Source organism: Schistocerca americana, chromosome 6 (assembly GCF_021461395.2).
Source record: "Schistocerca americana isolate TAMUIC-IGC-003095 chromosome 6, iqSchAmer2.1, whole genome shotgun sequence".
In the NCBI taxonomy this organism is placed as follows: domain Eukaryota; kingdom Metazoa; phylum Arthropoda; class Insecta; order Orthoptera; family Acrididae; genus Schistocerca; species Schistocerca americana.
Genome location: NC_060124.1, coordinates 535,856,517 through 535,878,168, shown reverse-complemented (window position 1 = coordinate 535,878,168; position 21,652 = coordinate 535,856,517). Strand labels below are relative to the sequence as shown.

Below are 21,652 nucleotides of genomic sequence, written 5' to 3'. Positions count from 1 at the left end.
ATTTGCCAACTCCACTTTAAAGTCAATAATACAGAGATACTATAAATGATCGATTCAGTTTCAGAGCTGTATATTTTCCATAGTATTACATGTTCAAATAAGATTGATGCAAAAATAGGACTGTAAACTCACCAAATTTGCATTTTGCACTTGAAAAATGCTCTAAGAGCGCCGCTTGGGTTGTGCAACATGCACCCCAATGGTTGTCAAGTTCATTTCATAGCTTATGGAGTAACATCCTGTCAATGGTCATAACAGTGTCATTGATGCACTCTCTGAGCACCTCCAGTGTTCTTGGCAGTGAAGTAGATAAACAGTCCCTAATGTACTTCCAGGGGAAAAAGTCACAAGGCATTTAGTCAGGCAACCTGGGGGACCCAAGGGAACAGAACGATGTGCAACAATGCTCCACTGAGAATGCTCCACGGAGGGAGTGCCCTGTCTTGTCGGCTTATAAAATTCTTGGAATCGGCAGTTGTTTTCCATAATTCCTTCTAATGGACCCAAAAATATTGTAACAAATAAATGCCTTGCATGTTCCAACACCCACAAACTCTTTTCTTGCTGTCACCATTTTGTCAAGGCACTGCACTCACATTACCAACTGGTGGCAGAATGAAAACTTGGTGAGTTTACAGCTCTATTCACGCATCAGTCATATTTGTATATGGAAGCCAACAGCTCCGCGCATACTGACTTGGTATGTCATGACTCCAACAACTGACTTGGATGCACTCTTGCTTGTCCTTGCTCCAGAATAACAATCTATAATGACAGTTTCACTATTAGTGTTACAACTTTTGTTAAGTTGTAATGAAAAATTACATTTCTTTTTTGCATGATTTCTTGAAGCCTGCAGCTGCCATTCTCTTTATCTCCTGTATGATTGTACAATTTTGGCCTTAGGCCATTTTCAAGTATCTAAAACGGAAGTTTCACACATTGGATACATTAGTGACACTTGTGATTTTGATGTAGGAACAAGTCGTATCTGTGAATATACTAGGCACATTATAACTTACTATGGATGATGTTTTAGTAACAGATTATGTCATATACGTCGCTGCTCCTATGACGACATGTTATGCTTGTAAATTAGTTAGAGATGTTCACACTATTTTAGGAGCATATTACTTTCGAGCAGTTGTTGCAAAGCTCTTATGTATAACGTACTTAACACTAGGAAGATAATTATTTTACAGAAATTTGCTACCTAACCTGCTGCATATGCTTTTGTTCTCAGTTATATTTAATTATCATTGATAATTAGTGTAAATATGACTGTATGTAATTTCTTTAAAGTAACTTGTAAGTATTTGTTCTGTTATTGTAGAACCATGTCATTTTTGAATAGTTGGTACAAAGATCTTATACATCACATTTATCATAGTATTTTAATGAAATAGTACTGAGAACCATGAGAGTCTAGTAAAAACTGCTTTATGGCTGGGTGATGTTTGCATTACAGTCATATCTATTAATGAGTGTAGCAATAATTTTACGTTCTGTGTTTCTGTAACGCTTCATTGTAGAACTGGTAGAAAGTTGTCTAGGAATTTCCCCATTTAGCAGTTTTTTTCTTTTTTTTTGTTTTTTTTTTTTTTACTTCTTATTTAAAACTCTGTCTGACTGATCTTTTAGATGTATGTAGATTTCAATTTCTTCCATTACATCCATGACTTTTCCTTTCTGTAACTTGCATAATATTTGAAGTGATCAATCTACGAAGGGCATTCAAAAAGTTTTGCACAGTCGTCTCCAATTTTTTTTAATTTTTTGCAGGAGGAGAATGAAACTTTTTGTGAACATACTTGGAACATTGAGCTATACATTGAGCCTACTCAATGTAGCCTCCATCAGCTGTGACACATCTGGCCCAATGTTTTTTCCATGATGTAAATGCACTTTGGTAAAATTCTGGGGATTATCTTTTACACCATCACTTGACACAGGAAATAAGTTCTTTCTGACTATCAAATGTTTTACCGTGCAGGTGGGCCTTTGGACGACCGAAGAGGTAAAAACTAGATGGAGCCAAGTCTGGACTGTAGAGAGGATGAGGAAAAATTAGCCAACCCATTTTCCTGATTTTTCTCCTGTACCAGAAGGGCTGTATGGGATTTGGCACTGTCTTGGTGTAGTCTGATGTGCTGACCCTGAAACTGTGGTCTGTGGGTCTTGATGGCACGTTGCAGCTTGTCCAGTGACAAGCAGTAATGGTCCCAGTTAATTGTGGAGTCAGGTTCCAAAAAGTCAATGAAAATGGCACCACACTGATCCCTGGAGAAGCCTGCTGTCTGTGAAAGTCTTGGTTTCTTCTTCTGAGGGGAACCCGGATGATGCCACTCCATGGATTGGGCTTTGCTCTCAGGTTCGGACAAAAACAACCATGTTCCATCCTGTGTAATGATGCCATCAAAACACTCTTTCCATTCTTCACTAAAGGTCTTCATGAGACACTCGCACACATTCTTCCTCATCGTTGTCATTTCTTTTGTCAGTAATCTAGGCACCCAGCGTGCACAGATTTTTCATACCCTAGTGACTGTACCAGTGATACCACACTACCCAATGACAAATGAGTCATTTCAGCAAGCCGTCATGTCGTCACACATCTGTCATTTTGGATGATTTGATCAATGGTCACCTTATTCGCATCACTCATTGCCGCCTAATGTCTCCTGCATCGTGGATTGTCCAGTAGAGAGAAATCACCTTCTTTAAACCTCTGCAACCACTGGTGGATACTGCTACGATCCACTGTGTCCTCCCCATAAACAGGGAACAACTTCCTGTGAATCGATGTGGCAGAGTCATCACCGGTCTTGAAGAGGTACTACATCATTGACGACTGTCGCAACCTGACATCTAAGTCACGGTCCATTATAGCTCACTTGTAAATAAAAGAAAATACTTTTATACGCCAACTTATAGCTAAATGTTCCAAGTATGCTCACAAAAAAATTTATTCTCCTCCTGCAAAAAATAAAAAAAAAAAAAAATTAGAGAAGACTGTGCAAAACTTTTTGAATGCCTTTTGTATGTTAGATATTTTGAGGTTGGTGTCTTTCAAGTGTGCAGCAATGTGGATGGGTTATTGTTACTTATTGTCATGTGTTCTTTGAAACGTGTACTAACTTTTCTTTCTGTTTGTCCAATATAAAATTTTGGCGTTCTTCATAGTTAATTTTGTAGATTCTTGATAGTGAAAATGGTTCTGATTTATGTGGTATGTGTCTCAACAATCGGTTTAGATTGTTAGGGGTTCTGTAACTGGTGTATAATTTTGTATCCTTGAAACATCGAGTAATTTTGTCAGAAATAATACCAAGATATGACCATAGATCAAAATCACAGGTGTCACTAATGTATCCAATGTATGACACTTTCATTTTAGATACTTGAAAGTGGCCTAGGGCCAAAATTTTACTATTGTACAGGAAATAAAGAGAATGGCAGCTGAAGGCTTCAAGAAATCATGCAAAAAATTCATCGCAGCTGCAGACCCTACCGCACTGAAAATTAGAAAAATTACCTATTAACAAGAACTTACATGTGACAATAAGTTGTAAAATAATGAAGCAAATTTTTGACACTGTTTGTTTTCTTATGCAATTTCTTTTTTATGCAACATCTGGCAAGGTATCATTTTGAACAACTGCTTTTAAAATATGCAGATTTATGCTAAAGTGCTTTATTATTTTTATTGCTAACATTTACAGAGGTTGCAATGCTAAAGATACATTATTTGATACAGTCAGCTACATGATAAACCATGTTAAAGATTATTATCTACTGAGCTATTTGCAATTTGAATAACTGGTCATAACATTACACAGTATTTTTGTAGAGCTTTGTATTTGATAATTTTGTATTTCATACAAAACCTCCACGCTACTTGAGTAAATTATCATAGCCTTGGATTTTTGTTAGGAAATCTTAAATGTTTAGCAGTCTTTTCATTGTGTCTCTGTGCAACTCAGTGCCTTCTCTCTGTGGGGAGTAGCTGTCTATCCTATCCTGGACTTTCCCTTGTGTGGAAGGAAAAATTCTTAGCTCTGGAAAGAAAAACTGGAAGGAGCACTGCAGGAGTACTGAACCCAAAGCAGAAGTCTGGGAATCATAACATACCTCCATTAATAAAGTCAGCTGTCTTCCACTTCGTCTTTCGAATCAGTGAACAGATTTGCTACCACCATTTAGTGGCAAGTGTTTATCTTCAGAGAGGATGTTTCATATTCATGAGCTACCTCAACAATGTTAAATTCGTATTATGCATTGAAAATAAACAGATATATATCACACAATCATTATTAAACATGATTTTCATCTTTTGTGACTATCTGCAGATGATGTGCATGGATACAGAGGGTCAGCCATTTGAGAACTGTCATGAAAAGTAGGAAATGCCTGGCACAAATACTGCTGAATGTCCATCAGCACAAATAAGTGTAATGTAACCTGCAAAACTAGATGGAAAAGACCCACCATTTTTTGACTACACTGTTGGTATTGGTTAGAAGAGTTGGTAAAAACTATAAAGTATCTTACACATACACACTCACACAAGGAGAACTCGGACACACATGGCTACTATTTACAATCTCTCAGGCCCGATTGTGGGGTGTGCCTGCATCTGATGTGAGCAGCAATTTGCAGTGAATGGTGGGGGCAAGGAGTTGGGATGGTGTGTGGAGGGGGAGGGATGTTATACTGCTGTGGGAGCTAGCGGGGGTGGTGGGGACTGGATAGGGCTACTAGGTGTGGAGTTGGGTGGCTGTGCTGGGAAATGGGGGAGGGGAGGGGAGGGGAGGGGAGGGGAGAGGAGAGGAGAGGAGAGGAGAGGAGAGGAGGAGAGGGGTGGGCAGGGGAGGGGAGGGCAGGGGAGGAGATGGGGAGGGGAGGGGAGAGAAAAAGACTAGTAGATGCATTGGTGGAATGGAAGAGGTGGGTAGTGCTAGGGTGGAAGCAGGGAAGAGAGAGGGGTAGAGTAACCAGCAAAAGTTGACGCCAGGGGTATTATAAGAATGAAGGATATGTAAGGAGAGTTCCCACCTGCACAATTTAGAAAAGCTGGTGTTGGGAGGAAGAATCCAGATGGTGCAGGTTGTGAAGCAATTATTATAGTGGAGCACACATTGGGCAGCATGTTTAACAAGTGTGTGGTCCAAGTGTCTCTTTGCTAGAGTTTGGTGGTGGTCATTCATGTGGACAGACAACTTTTTTGGTTGGCATGCCCACATAAAAGCAGCACAGTGGTTACAGCATGGTTTGTAGATTATGGGACTCGTTTCACAGGTAATCCTGCCTTTGAGGGCATAAGAGATACCTGTGACAAGACTGGAGTAGGTTGTAGTGGGAGGAAGTATGGTGTATGAGCCATCAGCCAGGGGTTTGGAGCAGGGCTGGAGTAGGGATGGACAAGGATATTGTGTAGGTTCGATTGGTGGGAGCATACCACTGTCGGAGGGTTGGGGAAGGATATTTCTCATTTCCGGGCATGAGAAGAGGTAGTGAAACACCAGGCAAGAAAGAGATTCAGTTGCTCCAGTCCTGGGTGGTACTGAGTCAAGGGGGAGTGCTCCTTTGTGGCCAGACAGTAGGCATATGGAAGGAGGTGGCAGGTGACTGGAGAGACAATGCACGGGAGATCTGTTTCTGGATGAGGATGGGAGGGTACTTTCAGTCTGTCAAGGCCTCAGTGAGAACTTTGGCATATTGGAGAGTGAGGTGATAACCACAGGTGGCTAGGCTGAGTGAAAGGGACTGCTTGCTGTGGAATAGGTGACAGCAGCAAAAGTAGAGGTATTGTCGTCGGTTAGTAGGTTTTACGTGGATGGAAGTATTAAACCAGCCAGCCTTGACGTGGAGATCAACAAGAGGAAGGCAGCTTGTTGGATTGAGGAGTATCAGGTGACGCAAATGGGGGAGATGATGTTGAGGTTCTAGAGAATGTGGATGGGTTATCCTCACGCTTGGTCCAGGTCATGAAAACATCAGCGATTCTGAACCAAGTGAGGATTTTGACTTGTAATATGGTGTTGAATTTTAAGACCACTATATATGTGTAGTAGACAAAGATCCATAGTCACCAAGAGGTTGCATGTACATGTTTGAATTCCTAAAATTCAGTCTAGAATTTAATTCTGTGTAGACTAAAGTACAAAAACCAATATGGTAAATTCTCTAATGTTTCTTTTTGTTAACACTTAAGTAAAATTATCAAATCGATTCAGTCTTCCAGCAAAACAGTGCTGAGAGATTAATTTGTCTTAGTGTTTTTATGAAACTTAAATGTGAAGCGTAAGATAACCATACAATATAATTGTTTATTAACCTATAATTCATGTCTTACTAACATGTATTTCCATTACAATATCGTTGAAGCATGGACCCTTTTCTTACCTAATATTCTGATTATAACAGGCTGGATGTAGACTGTGGAGATGTTGAGTCACAGACAGGACAACAAAAGTGAACTTTTTGTCAAAATGCCTTCTTCTGAATTAGACAAAACACACACACACACACACACACCACACACACACACACACACACACACACACGTTGTGCTGGTCTGCGACTCGACGTCTTCACTGTATTATGATTAGCAGGCTATCCTTTTCATAATATTGCCATTATTCCATCCTGTATTTTCCATTGTTTGAAAATGTAACTGTAATTAATACATTGTTCTTTAAAGCACAGTTAAACCTGTACTATGTCACTGACTTCCACCAAATACCAATAATGATAGTTTGGTCAAGATATAGCTCTACCAACACAATGTGACAATAATCTAGTAATTCATGTACATTCGCTCTCTACATAATTATTTCACAAGATCTTCCCATATTAACAATGCTATCATCCATTTAAAACCAGTTTTGAGAATTATCGGAACCTGGTGAACAATATTTTACTGGTAGGGAAATCGAGGAACTACAAAATTTCTTGGTTGTCACACTGTCTGTAGTTGTCTTATCATCCCTGCAAGCTAGCTCTTGACTATGTCTGTACTCTGGGACGTAGATGATTAGTACCTACTCTGACCTTGCGAGTACCCGAAGCATAACTGCAACTGCCCATAAGACCCATGTTAATCCTTTTTGGAACCATTAAAACAAATGAATGGTTAGTGCTACTGTCATTTTTAACAATTAATATATTATTAAGGATGGCCACCAGTTCATCTTCTAGTGGTCAGCTGCCACATGCTGCAACTTCCTTACTGCTCAAGGTGCTCTTGGGCTGTAAGCAATTGATACATGATTTTGCTGCAGCACTCATTCATTTTGCTCTACAACATGTATTTCAACAATATCATGTATCATTATAACTGTTTGCTTATATGTTAAATGCCCTTTTTTATGACAGTGTACACTCAGGTGCTGAGCCAACAATGTTACCGTGACACCAAATATTATCAAGTGTTTTGACCTGTCACACAATGTATTTTTTCTTTTTGTGTATTAGACTGGTAAATTAGAGAATGTTCTGCTAAAAGTACTGAGTGAATAGCCTTTCTGTAGTATGTTTACAAATCGATATTCAGTTAAACTAAAGAATTATTTATATCTAAAAACAAAGATGATGTGACTTACCAAACGAAAGTGCTGGCACGTCGATAGACACACAAACAAACACAAACATACACACAAAATTCAAGCTTTCGCAACAAACTGTTGCCTCATCAGGAAAGAGGGAAGGAGAGGGAAGGACGAAAGGATGTGGGTTTTAAGGGAGAGGGTAAGGAGTCATTCCAATCCCGGGAGCGGAAAGACTTACCGTTTTTATTTACATATTTTGCCTTGCTTATAACCATTTCTGCACATTGGTTCAATATGGGTGTGATGATCCAAGCAAAATGAAGTACAGGTACCTAATGTGATTTTGCATTACTTGTTTTCTTTTGTCACAGTGTGTTCAATAATGTAGAAATAACGAAATTTTAAAATAAGTAATTAATGAAGTTTGATACTGTAACAGTATGCCGAGTCCTGGTTAGTTAGTTTGTGTTAATGTTTTACAGGAGAATATGTGTAGGTATCCGTTCATCACAGTTTCATGTTGTTAAGGATTGGACTACAGTGAACACATTTTGACTAATCGGAAAATGTCTCCCTTTACCTAACTTTGTGATCCACATGTTCATTTTCATGAAATCCAGACTATTGGTAGTAAAAATTTTGTCAAAACCTGTGCACTGGACAGATTATCTGATTCTTAGTGCCAGTACTTTCTTGAGTGTGTGTGGACACAGCATTGTACTTGCTACGAAACTGTGAGGCATGGGTTCTTTTTCCATGATAGGCAATTTTAATTTGCAATTAATTAATATTTTGTCATGTTGTCATGATTTATAGCAATATTTAAATGAATTATTCTTTTGTGTTTTCGATATATACTTATACTTCTATTTTACTTCATATCACTATACTGCAAGTAATACATTTGGTTGTACTTTACATTGTGATGTAATGAATAAGTTTGGGCAACATACACTACACAAAAGAGGAAGGAAAGTTTTAACTATCTCTCACTTTGTGACTTATTACAGAGATTAGAAATTTGTGCCCATCTTAGTTTTAAGTGATAGAATGCAGCATAATGTTTTTTGTAAGACTACTGGATTACTTCATGTAGCCTTGTGTAAAGGGGTGTGAGGTATCAGCTTAATGAAAGGGACTGTGAAAAAAGTTTTAATGTTTCTATATTATCACAAGAGTACAGAACTGCCTTTTGACGTGGCCAACTTACAGGGACAATCTTAATGTTTCAGCTCGATGTAAACACTGTTGCTGCTGGCGGTGGCTCGATGCTCTTTTTCCGCTCAGGAATGTTTGTGGTGGGTCCTGAATCTGCTGGTGCACACCCAGGCCCTGTCTGCTACCGAAAGGGAGGACCACTGGCTGTCACTGATGCCAATCTGTGTCTTGGAAGGATCCTACCCGAGTACTTCCCAAAAATATTTGGGCCTACAGAGAATGAACCCCTGGATAAAAAAGCGACTATTTCTGAGTTTGAAAAACTCACAGCTGAGGTAATTACTTCATTTTACGTTCTATAGTTCCAGATATTTCAGTTTTTGGAAATGAAATTCTGTTACACCACTATTTTGTATGTTTGAAAGCAATGTCCAATGTGAGAATCTATAAAAACCATTTGACTTTTGTTTCATACATTTTTCTTAGCCCAATATATTTTATCACCCAGTTCAACATTGCTAGATAAGCAGAGTCATTTTTTCATGGGCTGTAACAATACAGAAGGAAGGAAAAAATCATAACAGGCCATTTACAACTCTTCTTTCCCCTCAAGAATCTCCCAGCTTTCTCTTGCTTCCAAATCAAAAAGAGAGCATTCACTCATCTGTTGTCTTTCTTAAAAGTTGATTTTAATATTATGTAAGGTGGAAAGGAATGTTTATCAAATTGGTCCTCAAAAAAGATTTATCTGCAAACTGGCACACTGTGAAAACGCATTGTAGAATTTGTAATATTATAGATCAAATTAATTGACATAATCCTAAACTACATTGGAAAATTTAATAAGTAACAAGCAACTTAAAATATATGATGAGTGTAAGTGACACATGAATTAAACTTTGTACACCAGATAATATATGGGGCTGTTCAAATTTCTCTAGAATTTATCATTTGATTATAAAACTACAGTTGATGTAATTTTTACTCAACATTGTGTTTGCATCTAGTTTTTCTATAAGTAACAGTAGGTATGCTGCCTACCATTATTGCTCATTGTATGCTACCATATTTCAGTGTCTTTCGTGATTTATATGGTCATATTTAGTTAATAACTGTAATTTAGCCATTTGAAGCAGTTAATTAATCAGTGTGTACAAGCTCTGATTATAAGGTGATTCACTGGCTCTCCTGTCAGACAGTTGATTGATGCCATGATTACTTGATTGTGTAAAACATTCAAATGTTTCCTTAATTTTGTTGTTGTATCTAGTGTAGTATCCAATATACCAACATAAAAAAGCAATCACAAGAAAACTGTCATGTGGCATGGATTTGCAGCTGGGGAGGGAAGGCAGGGAACAGTGCCTCTGAAACCAGCAGCTTTGTCACCCTGATAAGGGCTGCTTCAAAATTGGTCAAAATGTCTGTTTCAGTTATGGGTGTATCTCCAAAATAATTTGGACTAATACCAAAAATACACTCTTGGAAATTGAAATAAGAACACTGTGAATTCATTGTCCCAGGAAGGGGAAACTTTATTGACACATTCCTGGGGTCAGATACATCACATGATCACACTGACAGAACCACAGGCACATAGACACAGGCAACAGAGCATGCACAATGTCGGCACTAGTACAGTGTATATCCACCTTTCGCAGCAATGCAGGCTGCTATTCTCCCATGGAGACGATCGTAGAGATGCTGGATGTAGTCCTGTGGAACGGCTTGCCATGCCATTTCCACCTGGCGCCTCAGTTGGACCAGCGTTCGTGCTGGACGTGCAGACCGCGTGAGACGACGCTTCATCAAGTCCCAAACATGCTCAATGGGGGACAGATCCGGAGATCTTGCTGGCCAGGGTAGTTGACATACACCTTCTAGAGCACGTTGGGTGGCACGGGATACATGCGGACGTGCATTGTCCTGTTGGAACAGCAAGTTCCCTTGCCGGTCTAGGAATGGTAGAACGATGGGTTCGATGACGGTTTGGATGTACCGTGCACTATTCAGTGTCCCCTCGACGATCACCAGTGGTGTACGGCCAGTGTAGGAGATCGCTTCCCACACCATGATGCCGGGTGTTGGCCCTGTGTGCCTCAGTCGTATGCAGTCCTGATTGTGGCGCTCACCTGCACGGTGCCAAACACGCATACGACCATCATTGGCACCAAGGCAGAAGCGACTCTCATCGCTGAAGACGACACGTCTCCATTTGTCCCTCCATTCACGCCTGTCGCGACACCACTGGAGGCGGGCTGCACGATGTTGGGGCGTGAGCGGAAGACGGCCTAACGGTGTGCGGGACCGTAGCCCAGCTTCATGGAGATGGTTGCGAATGGTCCTCGCCGATACCCCAGGAGCAACAGTGTCCCTAATTTGCTGGGAAGTGGCGGTGCGGTCCCCTACGGCACTGCGTAGGATCCTACGGTCTTGGCGTGCATCCGTGTGTCGCTGCGGTCCGGTCCCAGGTCGACGGGCACGTGCACCTTCCGCCGACCACTGGCGACAACATCGATGTACTGTGGAGACCTCACGCCCCACGTGTTGAGCAATTTGGCGGTACGTCCACCCGGCCTCCCGCATGCCCACTATACGCCCTCGCTCAAAGTCTGTCAACTGCACATACGGTTCACGTCCACGCTGTCGCGGTATGCTACCAGTGTTAAAGACTGCGATGGAGCTCCGTATGCCACGGCAAACTGGCTGACACTGACGGTGGCGGTGCACAAACGCTGCGCAGCTAGCGCCATTCGACGGCTAACGCCGCGGTTCCTGGTGTGTCCACTGTGCCGTGTGTGTGATCATTGCTTGTACAGCCCTCTCGCAGTGTCCGGAGCAAGTATGGTGGGTCTGACACACCGGTGTCAATGTGTTCTTTTTTCCATTTCCAGGAGTGTATGTAGAAACTTACATCATGTGTTCACTTTGTGATTTTCTGTTCATGCCATGCCTAATATTGATCCATTTTTGTGGGATATGTGTCCTGCTATAGGTTCTTAAACACTGTTCGCGCAAGGCTGCCAGCCAGTTCTTCCCTTCAGTATTATTTGTAGGAGAGCTGCTTGTGGTGTTAATAAATTTAAAATATGTAGTATAACACCTGGTGTCAAATGTCTCTGGTTTTGTACATGAAACACATTATTGTTAAATGGGGTACTATTCCAAGCAACAAGGCATTTCAAAAACTACAATTCCTTAACTAAGCCTCATGTTCAGTATTGTAGTTGTGTGTTGGACCCTTATTAGTCTTATCTGAGTGCAGATATAGAGTATGTAGAAAAAAAAAAAAAGAAATTTTTGTTCAAAGAAAATTTGACTGGTGTATTAGAGTATCTGCCAAGATAAATACCTGAAATAGGATTCATTTTCAAACTGAGGGGAAAGTTGTGGATTATGGAACTTGGACAAGACTCTTACAGGTTGCAGTGTGTGGGAAATAAGTTAATATGCTAGTTACGGAAGAATAGGGGGCGGGGGGGGGGGGGGGGGAGGGGGAGGGGTCAGCTAGAGGTTAGACCATCATATAGAACAGATGGGCTATAATGAAAAAAGTTGAGGAAGGGGGTGAATGTTGTCTTCATAGATAAAGAGAAGATGAAGTGGAACTGATAATTGAAAGTGGCCTTATATATTTTGCATTCGATGTCCATCTCCTTAGCTGACAAGTCAGCGTGGCTGACTGCAATGCAGGAGGCCCAGATTAGTGTCCCAGCCAGGTCAGAGATTGTATCCCCTTGGGGAGTAGATGTTATGTTGTCCTCATCATCATCGATCTGCAAATTGCAGAAATTGCGTCAAATAAAGACTCGCATTAGATGGCCAAAGAACTCCACATGGGATCTCCCACCCAATAACACCCTATGATCATTTCTTTTAATTCCTGTTGAACAACAACACAACATTGCTTCAGAAAGCGATTGAAACTAAATGAAGTAATTGAGTAACGAATTTTAAGTGTTCACAGGAGTGCAAGTTGTGTATTTAGTTGTGCACATTGCAAAAGAAGCATTGGAAGCTATCTTGCATTTTAGGGCTTTGAAGAAGAAGAAGAAGAAGTAGTAGTAGTAGAAAAAGAAGAAGAAGAAGAAGAAGATCTGGTACTTTGAATACTTCTTTCAACAAAAGGTTATCTGTAACATACCAATATTTTTTAAGGACTGAAGTATCATTCACTATGTATGCTAAATAAATCATTTTAGGCTATCAGTATTTTATTTTTCTTTTACAGATAAACAACTTCCTGACAAGTCAGGAGACTGAACTTTTGAAGAAAGATACAATGTCTGTTGAAGAAGTTGCTATGGGATTCATTAAGGTTGCAAATGAAACCATGTGTCGCCCAATCAGAGCCCTTACACAGGTAACACTATTCAGTCACTGTCGAATGTAGTTAATTGTTCTTCAAAAACAAGATGGATTTTGGCTTTTCATGTAGTTTTTTTTTTCTTTTTTCATAAAATTAGATTTGGTTGCTTGAGTCTACGCGAGTGTTGTAGAGAAGAGATTTAGTTGAAGGCTAACTTAATACTAATTAGATTTAGCAATATCTCTTCCTTCTTGTACACTGATAGACATTAGAATCACAAGACAACATTAAGTTGTTTGTAATCAACCAGATCCATTAAATGGAAGTAGACATGATTAAAGGTATGTCACAATGGCAATATTGCAATGTGAAATATTGACATACAATTGCAGTTATTTAGCGACCCTTTTGTGATGGTTCTGGAAGCTGTGTGACACCAGATACCATCACATGTATGTTGGATTGTGTCCCACTGCATATGCCACCTATTTTCCTGTATACATATATGTGTACCACCCCCTCCACTGGTGATGACCTACACTAGAGCAGATTTTAACATAACAGAATTAAATGCATGCAGTTGGTGACTTAATTAAAGAAGTAATGTATAAGCTGTGAGTTTGAGAAGCTGTACAAACATAGACATTGTTGTGCTGTGTAACAGTGTTTGGCAAGCCAAGCAGAATGGAAGAAACAGTTTTTACAGAAGCATCTTGATATACCACTATGCTGATCCTGCAAGACACATTAGAGGTGACTGAAACTGTAACTGCTGGCTTATGTGAGCTACAACACCTGCGTGTATTTCTAGACAGCACAGCTGTGTTCATGAGGCTGATGTCATTAGAAACTGGTTATGAAGTGTTGGAAGACATGATGATTGGTGCTTGGTGTAAAAACTGGCAGGCTGACCCTTGACTTACAGAAATTGGATGTAATGTATGTAAAAAAGATAGAGGCCCAAAATTGAATGGCTGCATGATTGGAAATCAGTCCTCGAACTCAGTCTCAGCCGTCAAGTATTTAAGAATATCCACCCAAAACAATTTTAGATAAAATCACCGTATTAGTCAAGCTGTGGGTTAGGAATACATCCGATTCCAATTTATCGGAACAATCCTGATGAAGTGTGATTCATCTGTCAAGGAGTTTGCTTTTGTAGACTCATACTCAAAAAATTGTTGATGTATTTGGGATCGATACTAACTTTGATGAATAAAAGGAAGAGGTGCACAATTTATTATGTGTTTCTTCAGTCAGTGGGAGAGCATCACAGAAATGCTCATTGTGGGATGGCACAGTACAGGAAATACGTCATGAATCTCAGTGGACCTTACTCTCAAAATTCCAAGAGCCACATCTGAGTACAAAGGAAGCACCGTATTACAGGTACTTCACTCAAAATACGTATTGCACAATGACCCTGGCAGTAACATTAGAAAATTTGGGGTAGTATTAAGAATGTCAAAAATTATTCTTCCTGAATACTATCTGAAAATGAAATCAGATGGTGGGGAAAGTCTTGGGCACAATGTGCACTCTTTGGCGCATGTTCTAGGGTACAAGTGTTTATTTTCACTCTGATGGTGAGATACAACCATAATCTGGGGTTAGGCTGAAACAAAATTATCTGTGTGATCCGTCATCGTATCTGTATCCAATTGCAGATTTGCTGTATCTTAATCGTTCACTAATTATGATTCAATAAATTACAACTGTCTTAAAATATGAAGAATATGCACAATAGATGTACAGTAAAATTGGAAAAATTTAAATTATAACAAATGAGATGTCCATAGTTCTAAAAGAAAGCAAATGGGTATTTAATGTGTTACTCAATTAAAATTGTTAGTTACATAAGGGATTCGGACTTCAATATGATCAGGATAGGTGAATTGTGGACTATGGGGTTGTGTAAGGGTGAATGGGTGGTTAGTACCAATAATAGCAGCTCCATTAATTCTCTAATGACTTTTATTACTTCTGCAAATGTGCACACATTCAGTCATTACCTGTAATAGCCAACTGGTACCGAGCATTGCTGTTTGAAGACATAACACAAATCTTCACCTTGCCTATCTGACCAACACTGTATCTGCTTACTAAGTTAGGCCACTTTAGATGCCTGCATGCAGGACAGCATAAGTGTCCCTTCCTTCATTAATTCATACATTATATTCCATAAATCCCAACTGGTTTGTGTCCATCACACTATGGACAGAGTTTTTGCAGGTCATGCAGTTATCTGTAATGAACTATTACCTGAGGAGGAAAGTGGCACAAATATCCAGCCCCTCATGATAATATTTTAAACTGGTGCAAAGGTTGGCAACTTGTTTTAAATGTTCAGAAATGTAAAATTTTGCGATTCATAAAATACTGCTGCTAGTATTTCAGCAGTAAAATGTTAAGCCATTTTCAAAGTGAGCCTGAGAGACTGACAGTAAAGTGTTCCTGTCCACCTTACCTCAGCTGAGAGAAGCAATGAGAGTACTATCTGAAACACTTAGACCTACACCTGTTAATTGGCTATCTGTATTAGCTAATACACTACGTGATCAAAAGTATCCGGACACCCCCAAAAACATAAGTTTTTTATATTAGGTGCATTGTGCTGCCACCTACTGCTAGGTACTCCATATCAGCGATCTAAGTAGTCATTAGACATTGTGAGAGAGCAGAATGGGGCACTCGGCGGAATTCATGGCTTCGAACATGGTCAGGTGATTGGGTGGCACTTGTGTCATACATCTGTGCGCGAGATTTCCACACTCCTAAATGCCCCAGGTCCACTGTTTCCAATGTAATAGTGAGGTGGAAACATGAAGGGACACAGACAGCACAAAAGCATAGAGGCTGACCTCGTCTGTTGACTGATGACTGATAGAGACCGCAGACAGTTGAAGAGGGTCGTAATGTGCAATAGGCAGACATCTATTTAGACCATCACACAGGAATTCAAAACTGCATCAGGATCCATTGCAAGTATTATGACAGTTAGGTGGGAAAACTTTGATTTCATGGTCGAGCGGCTGCTCATAAGCCACACATCACGCTGGTAAATGCCAAACGACACCTTGCTTGGTGTAAGGTGCGTAAACATTGGACGATTGAACAGTGGAAAAATATTGTGTCGAGTGACAAATCATGGTTCACAATGTGGCAATCCGATGGTAAGGTGTGGGTATGATGATTGACTGGTGAACATCATCTGTCAGTGTGCCTAGTGCCAACAGTAAAACTCAGATGTGGTGGTGTTACGGTGTGGTCATGTTATTCATGGAGGGGGCTTGCAGACCTTGTGTGTTCTGCATGGCACTATCGCAGCACAGGCCTACATTGATGTTTTAAGCATCTTATTGCTTCCCACTGTTGAAGAGCAATTCAGGGATGGCGACTCCATCTTTCAACATGATTGAGCATCTGTTCATAATCAATGGCCTATGGCGAAGTGGTTACATGACAGTAACATCCCTGTTATGGACTGGCCTGCAGAGAGTCCTGACCTGAATCCTATAGGACACCTTTGGGACATTTTGGAATGCTGACTTTATGCCAGGCCTCACCAACAGACATCGATACCTCTTCTCAATGCAGTACTCTGTGAAGAATGGGCTGCCATTCCCCAAGAAACCTTCCAGCACCTGACTGAACGTTGCCTGTGAGAGTGGAAGCTGTCATCAAGGCTAAGGGTGGGCCAACACCATATTGAATTCCAGCATTACTGATGGAGGGTGCCACTAACTTGTAAGTCATTTTCAGTTAGGTGTCCAGATACTTTTGATCACATAGTGCTTAGCACCATCTGAAATCAAAAGAAATCAGTTGCTATTCAGGGTCTGTAGTAAAATATTTTTGGACCAAATCTTCCTGTAGAATAGGACTGGGCACCAAAAAAATGCTTATAATAAAGGTATGGCAAAAAGCAAAATCTAGAATAGAAGCCTGTTTGACCCAAATAGAACAATGGTGACTTAGTCTGTCAAAGAAGAAGAGCCAATTAGTTTTTCCCTCTTACTCTGTCAGGTACACCTCTCTTGAACTGGGGTTGGGGCGGCTTTTCACCTATGCTAAAGCCTTAGAAATGTGTTGTACTCTGACTCATGCCTCCATTATGACAGAAGGGGCTATGGTTAAGAAAGATGACAGTTCCTTGTGTTTCTGTGTGCTGCCACTTGGAGAGTAGTTTGCTGTATCTCTATTGTGGAAAGTATCTACATGTATACTCTGCAAACCACCATAGGTATATGGCAGATGGTATGTCCCATTGTCCAGTTATTAAGGTTTCCTCTCATTTCATTCACATATGGAGTGTGAGTAGAATGATTGTTTGAATGCCTCTGTACATGCAATAATTATTGTAATCTTATTCCCTGTTACCTATGTGAGTGATATGTAGAGGGTTGTAGTATATTCCTGGAGTCATCATTTAAAGCTGGTTCTTGAAACTTTGTTAACAGACTTTATCAGGATAGATGTAAACTATCTTAAAGATTCTTCCAGTTCAGTTCTTGCAGTATCTGTGTGACATTCTCGCACAGATCAAACAAGCCTGTGACCATTCATTCTGGGCATCTCTGTATACGTTCAGTATCCCACATGTAGTCCTATTTGGTATGGGTCCCACAACATTTGAGCAATATTCTAGAATCAGTTGCATGAGTGATTTGTAAGCAGTTTCCTGTGTAGATTGATTGCACTTCCCCAGTATTGTACCAATAAACAGTATCTACCACCTGCTTTGACCATGATGGAACCTATGTGACCATTACATTTCATGTCCCTACAAAGTGTTCCATCCAGCTATTTGTATGATTTGGCTGATTCCAAGAGTGACTCACTGATATTCTAGTCATAGAATACTACTTTTTTTTCTTCATTTTGTGAAGTGCATAGCTTACATTTCTGCTCTGCACATTTAAAGCAAGTTGCCAATCTGTGCACCACTTCAAAATCATATCAAGATCTAACTGAATATTTATGCAGCTTCTTTGCAACTGTACTAGGTCATAGATAACTGCATCACCTGCAAAAGGCCTGAGGTTACTATTAATATTTTCTGCAAGGTCATTGACTTACAACATGAATGTAAAGGGTCGCACCACACTTCCCTGGGGTACACCTAAAGCTTCTTCCACATCTGATGATGACTCTTCATCCAAGATAACATGTTGCTTCCTCCCCACCAAAAAGTCCTCAGTCCAGTCACAAATCTCACTTGGTACCCCATATAATCATACTTTTGACAATAAGCTTAGATGTGGCACTGAGTCAAATGCTTTTCAGAAATCAAGAAATACTGTATCTACCTGATTGCCTTGATCCATAGCTTTCAGTATGTCATATGAAAAAAGTGAGAGTTGGGTGTCACATGATCGATGTTTTCGGAATCCAGGCTGGTTAGCATTGAGGAGATCATTGTGTTCAAAGTACCTTATTACATTCGAGCTCAGAATATTTTCTAAGATTCTACAACAAATTAATGTCAGGGATATTGGATGAGAGTTTTGTCGATCACTTCTTCTACCCTTCTTATAGATGGGTGTGACCTGTGCTTTTTTTTTCAAGAACAGGACATGGTTTTTTGTTTGAGGGATATGCAATAGATTATAGTCAGAAGAGGGGCTAATTCAGCCGCAAATTTAGTACAGAATCTGATGGGAATTCCACTGGGGCCTTGAAGCTTTTTTCAATTTTACTGACAGCAATACTTATTTCATTCATATGTAGTATGTCTGCTACATAAATTGCTTGAGTACATTCCATGCACTACTCACAATTTGTCTTGCCATTGTTGATTGGTCAAGTGTTGTCAGCGCAGAGGACATTGTGCAGCTGTGCCCAATTTCTGTTGAAGGCAGTGGGTGGCTCTAGTAAAATGTAGCCTGCATATTTTCTTCATATGGAATTACCACTGTCCTCTTCTTCAAGTCATTGAATAAACTATATTTTGCTTATGGAAATTCTGGGATTGAAACAGCAAAGAGGATGGGCAACCACCTATTTGTGGATGAATGGTGGCTGGCCCACCTTTGCACCACCTGTCCATTCAGGTGCAAGTCCTATTCCGTCAAAGGTGCAGCCGAATATTTTGTTCTGTTCTGTTTAGCTGTGAAAGTAAACATGTAATCTACCAGGTATGCTGCATCTATACTGCTGCACTTAGGACGAATAACCAGATGGCTACCAACAGGGTACATCACTGACAAAATGCAACTAATCACAAGCTTGAAGGCTGTTTTACAAAAGCTCAAAATTATGACTGTTCTTTTATCATTTATTCTTTGTTTCACTGGACCAAGAGAAAACCAGCAGAACTACAAACCAGTAGACCTTAAAAACAAAAAAAGGTTATAAACAAATGAATGATTGTCACAGTACAAAAATCAGCAAAATTTGTATTAGTTATAAATATCTCAGTCTGTCATTAAAAACTTTCATGTATGCCAGGATGCCATAAAATGGAATTAAAAAGGTGGCATTGTATATGGTTAAGGACTTAATGAATTGTACAAAGTGAGGCCTTACATTTTTACATTCATTGTTCATAAATTTTTATGTTATGTTCTTATCTTTACAACAGTCTGCTGTTTACTTCTATTCATTTAGTGATAGCAGTGTATACAATGCTTTCTGTTGGATCAGTAAATTGATCTGAACTGTTAGAAATAGAAAATTATTTTATTTTCTCTGTTTCATATCAGTGTAAATTTAAGGGCTATCATTTGTAATGCGCTTTTGTTTTGGCTAGGCAAAGGGTTACGACACTTCCCGGCACGTACTGGCCTGCTTTGGAGGAGCAGGAGGGCAGCATGCATGTTCAATTGCTCGTGCACTTGGAATGGGAACTGTATTTGTTCACAAATATGCTGGAATTCTTTCAGCATTTGGTATGGCTCTTGCAGATGTTGTTCATGAGGCCCAAGAACCATGTGCAAAATTGTATGAGCAAGGTAATTTTAATCCATAATACTGTTAAGCTATTAATTCTTATTTTATTTCCAGGAATTGTCCAAGCATCAACCACATAAAAAAAAACATTGGATTTTAATCAGGCAAAGGAAGAAGCTGCCTTTGGTTGTGGGTAAAGCAGAATGTATCATTTGCAAGTTGTATATGAAATTGTAGAGTGGAACACAGAATTTAAATTACTGGACAAAATGTTCTCAGTTTTCAAACTGCATCTATTGAAAGCCTTATCACAGCTAATGCTTAATGCAGTACAAAAACAAAGAGCATTTTATATTTGTGTCTTGAGTAACTGGTAAACACATTGCCATGGAAACGAAACATTGTCCCATGTGGAAAAGTATGCTGTGGGGTTCAGTTCATCTTAGATTGTGTGACAATAAAAGGGGGGTGGGTTACAAAACACTGTACTTCATTGGTGCAAATGGAGTAGGATGCAGGTAGGGCACAGCCATGCTTTGCTTATATCACAAGAGTGCAAAACAAACTGATACAATAACAATGAAACCAGCTACAAGTGAAGAGAATGGTGTCATCTAGAGACTGGTGGGCATACTTAGTCATACCACTACCCTAAAGACAATTAGACTCAAAATGGAAAGATTTATTAAATACTCGGATAATGACCTAATTACAGATGACAAAAAAATGCAAGAACAACATGATTGCATGGAATAGTCTGTGAGAGGTCTGTATCCAAGAGTGAATGTCATTTGCATGATGGTGGTGACATGACAAGAAATAAAGCTGAAAACATTACAACACAACTTCATGTGACAGCAAAATGTGTTTTGAGAGAGTCTACTATGATATAGCTTTGAAAGACGTCACTTATTTTTAGTATTGTATTTCATAATCTATTAGCCTTTCTGAGACAACAATTTCTTCACAACATTGTATGTTTCAGCTATGAACCATATTATATGTGTGAGTATGTTTCTTTTTTTTCTCCCACAGATTCATTTACTTATCTAGATGAACGTCTTGATGCACTAGAAGCAGAGTGTCGGCAGAAATTAATGGAACAGGGGTTTGCTACTGAGCAAATTGAGACTGAACCATTTCTACATCTTCGATATGAAGGAACAGATTGTGCACTAATGTGTTGCCCTCGTAAAATGAGCAAGAATTCAATGTCTGAATGTAAACACGGTGACTTTAAGGAGACTTTTCTCCAAAGGTTTGTTTCCACAAAAACTGATAGTTGTAACTTAATATATGTTTTAATATTATCTGACAAATATTTAACAGTTTTTGGGTTATATAAATATAAGTCTTGATGTGGTTTGCCCACGATTTGACAAGAGTGAGTGACATTATTGTACACTCCTGATCTCAACTGTGGTTTCTGCTGCTTCAGACATAGATAAACATGTAGCAGCTTAGAGATCTGTTTCCACATCTTCTACTGTTTTGATGACTGCCAAACTCAATATTCTGATGTGTTTTGATGTGATTATGTGCTACTTGATGAACATAACTGGTTTCAGCCATTTTCCTATGTCAAGAAATATATTTTGATGAATTCTTTGTGCAATCTGTTGCCAGTCCCTGAGCAGTCACTTACCAGTTGGTGCTGTGGTTACAGGTTTCACAGTACATACTGTGGCTGGATAGTGATGACAGCAATTTGTGATACTAGGAGAAACATATCTCGTATTTGGTT

The 21,652-nt window shown here is 39.7% G+C and overlaps 1 protein-coding gene across 2 annotated transcripts in view; it reads left to right on the top strand.

The window, feature by feature from the left end:
- The window catches only part of LOC124619376 (5-oxoprolinase), a 204,989-nt gene that overhangs the window by 93,439 nt on the left and 89,898 nt on the right, over positions 1-21,652 (top strand). For both annotated transcript variants that reach the window (XM_047145702.1, XM_047145701.1), the window contains exons 6-9: positions 8,783-9,043; positions 12,940-13,071; positions 19,769-19,970; positions 20,944-21,166. In XM_047145702.1, the coding sequence (XP_047001658.1) occupies positions 8,783-9,043; positions 12,940-13,071; positions 19,769-19,970; positions 20,944-21,166 (818 nt within the window). The remainder of the gene's footprint in view (positions 1-8,782; positions 9,044-12,939; positions 13,072-19,768; positions 19,971-20,943; positions 21,167-21,652) is intronic.